We start from the raw sequence: 10,460 nt of genomic DNA on the forward strand, positions 1-10,460 counted from the left end.
CCTGAGATTATCATTGCCATGCTTTGTGTTGTTGCTCCAGCCGTGACTTCGCAAAAAAATAGAAACCAGAATTGAACCTTCATCGGGAGTTTGATTGACAAGCGATCTAACCAATCATAATGCTGAATCCGCCATTTTGTGAGAAGATCAACCTCGGTGGACTTGAACTTGAAAAATGGTGTGTATTTACGTCTTTCCGTGTTTTAAACAACATTCCTTCTCATGTTCATTCATGTTTATTTGATGCTACAAATTAACTAGTAGGAAGAGATGATCAGTTCATGAGCCGCTTGAGCTGAGGTGCTACAGCAATCTGTCACAACACATTAAAGAGCCATTTATTGTTTGAATTTCTTAAAAACGTGTGGTCAGTATCCTCTTTGCTCCGCTATGTATTTTTCCCTCTGTGTGGTGTGACAGCGCCACGGCTTGTCGGACAAAGCAACAGTAGCTAAGGGGGGCGGGTCTTTGCGAATGGTCAATTGTCGCTTCACCATTGCAGCTGGTTAGGACAACTGGTAACTTAAACACATCTGATTGGCCATTATTTTCAGCAGAACTCCCTGTGATTGGCTACAATACTTAACGCTGCAAAATTACATTGTGAATAGAGACGTTTGCAGTGCCATTGATCTTACATGCCACAAATATAACAACCAGATCGCTTTAATTGAAAAGGACAAATTGAAAAGGACAAATAGACCTTTTAATCCTATATATTCTATTTATAACCACTTGAAAAATGTATAAATGTATCCAATTTTCATTCCCTATTTGTCAATTTACATTTTGCTAACTCTATGACACATTAGTATTTTACGAATCTTAAAGGTTTAACTCTCAAACACCCAATCAAATTACATATGCAAGTTCCCCGCTAGAACACAAAGGATCGTAATGTTTCCCTCCAAAGGAACAAGTTCTTATTGGCCCACACACATCCAGAGGGTGTGACATCTTCATGCTGAAAATCGCTGATCACAAGATCCTGTTTTCTGAGAAATTCTTATGTGAAGATGATACTGAACTAGAAGTCTAAGGAACCCTAAGTTTGTGCCTGGGATTGGCCTTTTCTTTCCATTCACTCAAGATCCTCTGACTCAAACTGGTTCTCTCTCAAGACATCATAAGCAAAGATCGACTGGAGCCTCAACAAATTGCATCAGTTTAATTCAAATGGGTGAGACATGCAAGTATCAAATTTATTCTCATTATTTTATACATTAAGGCCCCGGTTTTACAGACAGGGCTTAGACTAAGCCAGGATTAGGCCTTAGTTCAATTAGGGCTTTTAAGTAGCTTTTATAAACGTGACATAGAAAAAAAAAAAGATTACTGGTGTGCATCGAGACAAAACAATGGCACTGACATATTTTATATGTCAGTGTGAGTCAAGATATGTCGGTGCAAGTTTTCAGTTAAAACAGCTCAAACATGCATCTAAGTCTGGGACTAGACAAACCTTGTCTGTGAAACCAGAAGGGTGTGTAAAGAAGGGTGTGTTAGAACTAAACTGATGGCTTGATTAAGGCTGTTGCTGAATTTCAAACAATGCAATAGCTTCTTGCTTTCCTGTATTCTACTTCAGCTCTCTTTTCCTTGGTAAACTGTTTGCATGTATTTGTGTGTATGTTAAACTACTCTAAGTGTTTAGTCTAAAGTCTTGTTCACGATGTGTTACAAAAAGTACATTTATCACAAACAGTATGAATAGATCTCATAACTCTCATATTGTTACAATAATGTATTAAATTCTGTAAAAATAAATAAATAAATAAATAAATAAATAAAAAATTTGAATGCAGTATTAGGCTTGACACATTGGGGCCCGGTTTCACAGACAGGGCTTAGATTAAGCAAGGCTTTAGTTTAATTAGGACATTTAAGTAACTTTTATAAATGTTTACTAGAAAAAGACATTACTGTTGTGCATCTTGAGACAAAACAGTGGCTTTGACCTATTTTAAGAAATGTCGGTGCAAGTTGCTTTCATTTAAAACAGCTCAAACATGCATTTTAGTCTAGGACTAGCTTAAGTCTTGTCTATGAAACCGGGGGTGGAAGTGTTGAAATTATTTCAAGTGGTTATTTTAAAATGGCTGCCACTTATGTGATACATAAAAGTTCCTTATATATTATTTATCTAACACTGAGTAATGGTGGTGTCCCCACACTACACAATACATTTACACTGGAATTTCCTTATAACTTGAAGTTTGGTTTTCAGCAGAAAAAAGGTAATTCATTGTTGCACATGTGATGTTCAGACAGACAAATGAGGTATTTTAAGTAAAATTATTTCTTATTCTTATTACACTAAAAGCAAGATTAAAAGTAAAGTGGCATTACTCATCCTCCCTGCCTATGTATTTAGACATAATAGACTAGTTCGTTCACTGGTTCATTTTAGTCATTGTCAAACAACATCCAAGTCAGAACTTCCTTTGTGTGTTAATGCTTACAGATTTATAACTGAAGCAAATTGTTATTAATCATAAGTTGTAGTTAATTGTGAATGCTGATGTTTTGTTTGTACACATTTTGTGTACACATTATGGAAAAGAGACTATACTCATTTATCCTGGTTCATGAGAAGACACACTTAGGAGACCAAACTGCATTTCATTTGTCCTTGGAAGTGGGAAATTTCTAGTTCCCAGTAGGAACTTTTACTTGGAATTCCCACTCAGGTCAAAAAAAATAATAGTTTCAACACAAGGGTTACTTCCTGAATATTTTTTGAAGGTGAGTTTTATGATTTGTTATTTTATTTTATTTGGTTATTTTCTGTTTAATTATTATTCTTAATGTTTCTGTTAAATTGTTTTATTATTATTTTAGTAGGCTATTTGTTTTAAGAGTTTGTTGGCGTCTGTCGGAGCTTGTTTTCCCCGCTTGAACATGCTGAATCAGTGCTGATTTAGAAAGTCTGAGAAGTGAAATGCTGTAATTTGCTGATTGCGTCTGTGGGTGCAGTTTGAGTCGAATCACTGCGTGCAGGGTTGCCAGGTCCCAGAAAAATTTCCAGCCCAAAGCTTACTCAAAACCCGACCAAAAGAAATTAAAAGTAGCCTAGCTCGTTTCCCCCTACCACATTTAATCATAGCTGACATTATTCTCATAATGCGCCTTAGTAAACTATTTTTTATTTATTCTGTTTTAAATTTTATTTTGATAGTTTTAGCTAGACTTGTTTATATGTAACATATGCACATTATTTTATCTGTATTTTATTCCTCTTCATTCACTACTTTTGAATTTTTCTTGTACCCTTTCTTTGATTTTAATTTTCAGTGTTTTTCAATATAAATTTTGAAAATAGGGCTGGGCAATATGACCAGAAATATTATGACAATATTATTTTTCCATATCATATGATATTTATCACAATATTAATTTACCATTAATGGGGAAGGATATGCTCTCCGCATGTTTGTTAGACCTTGAATGTAAACATAACTTGTTTGTTCACAATTAAACTACATTAAGCCACCTTTAAATTTAGGGCCCCGTTAAATCTAATTTATTTTTCCTGTGTTTTATGACTTAATACAAATTTGCCATCAACGATAGTGTTTAATGAAATTAATTAATAAAACTAACAATTAATGATCAATTAATTAATCAATCAAATATAACAATCAATTTACAACAAAACATTCCATTTTTTTTTTTTTTTATCAAATAAGATGCTACATGACAGAACTGTTTGATATTAAAATACGAATGAAAAATATCTTGGTTGTATGATATTCCTTACAAACAATGGTAATATTATTATTACTTTGAGCAGTACATTTTACTATATCTTAGTAATATATTTCTGTTAAAATTTCGTCCAAGTTAAAGCAAACTTTTATTTTGGCGGGGGGGGTTTCCAAATGAAACGGTGAAAATCTCTGAAGTGCCTCAGAGCAGTTCTGGAGATAAAGTTAATGTGTTCATGTCCTCATTTATTGAGAAGACATATGTTGAAAACACTGTAAGCGTCCTGTGTTTGAGTTTGTGTAGTATACGAAAATACGCTGTTAATTCACAAAGACACGCAAAACATGCAGACTTATAAGCAGACTGTGAAAGCCTTGAAATCTCTGGTGTTGGTGAAACTCAAACGTGCCCCCCCCATACAGTCTCTCCTCCGTCTGTGGGTTGCCAGGGATCCATTTTACTACACATTAGTAATACAATTTTCTTTTCTTTCTTTTTTTTTTCAACAGATAAACTTTTTTACGGCCACGGTACATTATACAAGTAGCCCAAAAAACCTGCAACCCCCGGCTCTGTAATTTTTCCCGCAACTGCATTTTCAAAACAACCCAATTGTGCGGAAACAACCTGGCATCTATGACACTGGAAAGTCCCTAACATGTCCAAGAAACCTACAGCTCCGCCTCTGGTTAGGATTAGGTGTGATTATACATTCGCTCCTCCTCTTAAGCGAGCGCCTTCTCACATTTGAAATTCTACTGAAATTCTACTGAATTCTCTATTCATGATGAGAGCTGGATTTCTCTGCTCATTCTTCTGCCTTTGGTTTTCTCTGGTGAGTAAAGAACAGACAACGATTCAATTATTCTAACTAGGAGGCACTGTTTAGTGATCTTCTGCGCTCAAATGTTAGACCATACCATATCACCCTGATTATGATTATGGGAGTGGGAAATAGGATTGTATGTAATTAGTCTATTACAAATCAAGAAATTTCTTGGGAAATTATTTTCAATTATTGTATGTTTTATTTATTTTCAACCCTGTTAAAGTAAATGTTCTTTATTTTGTGATTCTTTATAAAAGTGGGTTGTGATAATTTAAAAACACTAGGCTACAATAAGTTTTCATTAACTATTAATAATTCACATAATAATATTCTGTCATTATTTAGTCAACTCATGTTCTGTATTTCATATCATGAAAAAAGATTTACTACAGTATAGTGATCCAATTTTAAGCTCCAAAAGAACTGAAGAAGGAAGATATTCACTTGAAATGTTCTCCTTCACCACAGAAGCTTATACATTTCTGTTCTTCACACTTGGAATATAGCACACAAATCACAGGGACCACATTTATGGTGCTTTTCGTATTTTTTTTTTATCTTGAGATCTTGTTGTCACTGTATGCTTCCAGTGAATGGAAAATAGCAGCTGCTTTCTGCTGAATTTATTTGTGTTCGACTGAACTCTCTCTCTCTCTCTTTCTCTCTCTCTCTCTCTCTCTCTCTCTCTCTCACACACACACACACACACACACACAAATACATACATAAACACGACTACTGTCAAGACATAGAACATCACATTATGTGCAGAAACATGAAGATTACTTCACCCCACAATAAAATAAAAAACCAGTTTAAGAATATCTATAATATCTTTAAATTCGTGACGGTTACTGTGTGACTGTGACGTCATTTCCACCTTCGCTGTTGTACAGAACAGAAGAAAGGACATTTTGTGGTGTCGACCAAAATCCGTTTTTGTTCTTATCATCGGTGAGTTGGTGTTTTTATTAACTCTTCGTTTGCCAAAATCAAGATTTGAATACCTTAGTAGTGTTGTAGGTCTTGTTTTTGGCCTTTACATAGAAAACTGATCTAGGGTTACACCCAAAGGTCTTCGAGAAAATGGCAGCGGAAACACACAGACTGTGTGCTGTTTCCGTGACATCGACGCACTGACTGGATTTCACCGAGTCTACCACTTATTTAGGTCTGAAACGCGTGATCTGTTCGTAAGGAATGAGTCACATTAAGTCATTTCCTTTTCGACTTGAGTCGAATACTCTCCATGATCATAAATATCAGAACAAAGGGTGGAAACTCATACCGATTGTCTGAATCATCACCATACAGGGGAAAATAATGCACCACATAAAAAAAAACCCGATTTGCAATACTGGTTAGTTGTTTGCATTTGTAGTAAGATAAAATATTAACATGTGACTTAAGCTGAGGGTTTGAGTTATTTGAGAAAAAGAATGAATATATATCAATGAATCTCTGGTTTTCTACTTGTAATGCTTTTATTGGTTGGAGGAACGAGGAAGTTGCAGAAGCAGGAAATTCGCTGCCATTTTACTGCAATGATAAATCCAGCAGGGGTCAGTTGCATAGCCAGGAAATTATAACTGTCTTAAGAACTAGTCTGGCCAATTAGTTAGGGGTAATCATTCTTACTTTACCAATTCAAATTAGACCAATCTACTTTTTTATGTAGCTGACTTAAAGTTAGGACCAATCTTGAAGAAAGAAATTAGATGACTAACTTGACTAGTCTTGACAGTTTGTGCAACCGGCAACAGGGGACTTTAACCTTGATAGTTACAAAGAGATAAGAGTAGGGAGGGAGCCTCTAGTATTGTATAAAACTGAGGCTTTAATTGTGAACTTGTATAGTACCATATTAATTCAGTTTCAATGGAAGCTTCAAAATGTAAAAATATTACATTTACGTTGTGAAGCTTCCATTGCCAATCTATTAATAAAATCATTATTCATGTACAATGTCATATTTGTGTCCATTTATATTTGTTAATTATGTGTACATTAAAAATAATCATTTGAATATTAAAATAATGTTACTGTTAATTCATATTCCTTCATTAATCTTAATAGAAACATTGACATCTCTTTCACCTTGCAACAACTTTTCTGATGACGTGTGCACTGGCGTGAGGGCAGGACAATAGTCCCTCTGTTCCAGCTACCTCTCAATCACATGAGATCACAGCAGTTAGCAAACAAACAACAATCCGAACAATTCTCAATGGACAAAATCAAGTCGCACCCTACATTTTTCTCATTCAAGAAGCTGTTTCACTCTGACATATGCATCACAATATGGAAGAAAAGATGATCACATCAGTTTCATTCCGACTTTAACTTATTTATTATTACATTTTTATTTGTGATTTGCAGAATCCTTCTGAAAACCCCTGATATAAAAGTTTGACTCTACCCTCATGCCTTTTATACTGGGAAATTCATGACATTAATTTAGACCTGTTCTGTTTTTTTTCAGGTTCATGCACCATAGGGGAAGGAAGCACACACCTCCTACGTCGACCTTTTATCTGTTCAAGAGTTCATCTAATTTTTTTAATAAGATTATGTGTTCTGCCATGGACGACTAGACACCAGTCATGGGATATCCAGCAGAGAGAAAGGCTTGAATGGACATACCCTGTGGTCACATTTTTAATTTCTTATTGATCATATGTTACGGTCCAAAGAAACCACCATTTTTCATTTAAAAATGTGTTTTGTTCAGTGTAGCTTTGGTGTATTTCTTAGTGATCCAGGATGAGTTTCGAGAGCTGCCGTGGAGGGATCTTATAAACTTCGTCTTGTTCATCTAACCGAGGTGTTTGTTTGATGTGGCTTGCGTTATGCATCACGTTATGTTCATGGAGTTTTAGTTCAAGGCATGTGTCACCAGTTCTGTGAAGAAATCCAGTTTTGGCCCCTGTTTTGTAATCCATGTCATGTTGTAAGGACATGATTGATAAGGAGGAATTTGGATTTTTTCATTTCGTAAGGGGTTTGGTGTTTGTGTAATCTTGTTTGGTTGGCTCACAGTTCATTCTCTGTGCACACACAGGGTATTCCAATCAAGCCTTTCTCTCTGCTGGACATCCCTTTCTGCTCTTTTTTTTTTCTCAAATGGAAATTCTACAAAACAGTGCTTTCCTGCGTGGCTTGTGTCGCAATAGCTCCCCTGCAGATTTACAGTATGATAATTCCTCTGAACTCTTTCGTATATCAACGTATGCCAAGTTCCCCACCACTGCGGCAGTGACAGAGAGGAGTCTTGCGCGAGCAGGGTTTTATTACACCGGAGTGGGCGATCGTGTCCAGTGTTTCCGCTGCAATGTGACGGCCGACAACTGGCAGTCCGGCGACTGCCCTGCCGAGCGCCACAAACAGCTGTCTCCCAACTGTAGCTTCATTCAGAGTTTACCCGCCACCGCAAACCTCCTGTCGTCCTCTCACTCTGCCTTTTCCCCGCTTCGCAATGTAGCCATCCTACAGCTGTCTGCCCCTGCGACCACAGGAACGTCGACCACTACAGCATCCACTTCAGGCCAAACGGAGGAGCAGGTGGGTTACTTAAACATGGGATTCAGCAACCTGGCCCCCTCCAGTCCCATTTCCTCCCGTGGAGTGGAGGATATTTCTCACCAACGACCGACTGCTTGTCACAATCCTGGTATGCGTCGGGAACAGGAACGCCTTGACACGTTTCAGAATTGGACTCTTGCTACAGTAACTCCAGCTGAGCTTGCCAAAGCTGGTTTCTACTACCTTGGCCAGGGCGACAGGGTGGCTTGCTTCAGTTGTGGCGGCCAGCTTAGCAACTGGGAACCAGGAGATAGGGCAGTATCAGAGCACCAGAGGCATTACCCCAACTGCCGCTTTGTTCGAGGCGACCGTGCAGATAATGTACCGTTATCTGGTTGTGGCCTTTCCAATGTATCCAACTCTGCAATGCAACAGTGTGAAGAAAGACTGCTCACGTTTGTCAACTGGCCCTCAAGAATACCTGTTAGACCAGACCAGTTGGCTAAAGCTGGTTTTTATTATGTTGGTAAGAGCCTCAGTCATATTATTCAAGTCATTTCAAGGTCTAATTTTCATGTTTAGATGCTTGTGCTCACAATTATTTCCAATTCTGTTTGTTTCGGTAGGTCGCAATGATGACGTGAAGTGCTTTTGTTGTGATGGTGGACTCAGATGTTGGGAGTCTGGTGATGATCCATGGGTAGAACATGCTAAGTGGTTCCCAAGGTAAATAAAAGAGGCTTTTGGAGTTATTTTCTGCACCATGATGGTATTATGTGAATATTAATTATGCATTTATGTACTTCTAGATGTGAATACCTGTTGCAAGAAAAAGGCCAAGAATTTGTTCATCAGATTCAAGCAAGATTTCCAAGACTATTTGAACAGGTATTTGAGAAATTCTGGTGTCATTTGTTCTTTAAATGTGATGCAAACTGATGGTTGTCTTACCTAGTTCACATGTCTTGCAGCTTTTGACTAATGGAGATAGCAACTCAAGAGAATTTGTTGATCCACCTGGTAAGTTGTTTTCTAATGATTTGAAGCTACATTTGATGCTCATTTCCATATAAATTACACTCTATCTTTTGGCTTTTTGTAGTTGTACACCTGGGTCCTGGAGAAGACCGTTCAGAAGATGCAGTGATGATGAACAATCCCGTGGTAAAGTCGGCTTTAGAGATGGGATTTGAGCGTGGCCTGGTGAAGCAAACGGTCCAGAGCAAAATTCTCGCAAGTGGAGAGAATTATAAAACAGTTCAAGAATTGGTGTCTGATTTATTAAGTGCAGAAGATGAGAAGAGAGAGGAGGAACGAGAGCTTCTTGCTGAGGAGATGGCATCAGGTATTTCTACAGAATAAGATTCTCAAATTATTCAAGTGTTTGACTCGATTGAATCTAACTCTTATCGTGTTTCTTTACAGATGGTTTTACTTTTCTTAAGAAACATCACGCTGCCTTGTCACAGCGTCTAAAAAGTGTGCAGAGCTTAATGGACCATCTTCTAGAGGAGAACGTTATCTCACAGAAAGAGTATGACACTATTCGTAACTGCACTTCAGTCAAGCAGCAGACTGGGCAGCTCATTGATTTAGTCCTGTCGAAAGGAAATGCAGCAGCAGAGGTTTTCCGCAACTGGATCAAGAAGAATGATGTGTACCTGTTGAGAGAACTGATGGGTATGTGATGTTTAAATCAGATATGAGAAAAAGTATCTGTGAATTTTCAGTGTTACATGTTGTTAGTCTGTGTCAGTGTGAAACTGTACGGCCAGTAGATAGGAACACTTTAATCACTTAAAAAAAAAAAAGGTGATGCCTTTTATAAAGATCCTAAAATGAGCAGGGACAAATCCACAACAAACAATCACTACATAATATTGACAACCAATTTTTATTTTTGTTCTTACTGCAATTTCAGCCCAGACAAATGAAGCTGCATCACCGAGTCAAGATCTTTCAGGTATATTCAAACATAAGAAAAGGTTTTCTTTTCATTTCGCCCCTTTTTTATCGCTAGCCATCACACTAAGGGAATCCGTTAGATCCCACTCTGAAACAGAGTTTGTTTAAAACGATTAACAATGTCCATCATGTTCACAGACTTGCCTATGGAGGAACAGTTGAGAAGACTTCAAGAAGAGCGCACATGCAAAGTTTGCATGGACAAGGAAGTCAACATTGTCTTCATTCCCTGTGGTCACCTAGTGGTGTGCAAAGAGTGTGCGCCTTCTCTGCGCAAGTGCCCCATATGTAGAGGATTGGTTAAAGGCACTGTCCGTACTTTCCTATCATAAAATGAAGATATCCTACAAGTGAATCTAAATGCAGTTGTCACAAATTTTAGAGTAAATACACACTTCTTGTTTCTGAATTAATGAATAAAAACAAATAAACTAAT

At 37.4% G+C, this 10,460-nt stretch overlaps 1 protein-coding gene across 3 annotated transcripts; it reads left to right on the forward strand.

Annotated features, from left to right (window-relative positions):
- The first annotated feature begins 4,393 nt into the window (after positions 1 to 4,393).
- On the forward strand, positions 4,394 to 10,459 carry birc2 (baculoviral IAP repeat containing 2). Of its 3 annotated transcripts, XM_048167467.1 has the most exons (10): positions 4,394 to 4,543; positions 7,020 to 7,130; positions 7,629 to 8,585; positions 8,686 to 8,785; positions 8,869 to 8,947; positions 9,031 to 9,079; positions 9,162 to 9,404; positions 9,485 to 9,739; positions 9,981 to 10,022; positions 10,163 to 10,459. In XM_048167467.1, exons 3-10 carry the CDS (start codon positions 7,661 to 7,663, stop codon positions 10,354 to 10,356), a joined length of 1,887 nt encoding a protein of 628 aa, XP_048023424.1. In that variant the 5' UTR covers positions 4,394 to 4,543; positions 7,020 to 7,130; positions 7,629 to 7,660; the 3' UTR covers positions 10,357 to 10,459. The 3 variants fall into 3 exon arrangements, with proteins under 3 accessions (XP_048023424.1, XP_048023425.1, XP_048023423.1); XM_048167466.1 differs by lacking the exon at positions 4,394 to 4,543 and adding an exon at positions 5,341 to 5,491 and having other exon boundaries at positions 7,020 to 8,585; XM_048167468.1 differs by lacking the exon at positions 9,981 to 10,022 and having other exon boundaries at positions 7,020 to 8,585.
- Position 10,460: the final 1 nt, after the last annotated feature.

This window comes from Megalobrama amblycephala, linkage group LG18, assembly GCF_018812025.1.
Source record: "Megalobrama amblycephala isolate DHTTF-2021 linkage group LG18, ASM1881202v1, whole genome shotgun sequence".
NCBI lineage: Eukaryota > Metazoa > Chordata > Actinopteri > Cypriniformes > Xenocyprididae > Megalobrama > Megalobrama amblycephala.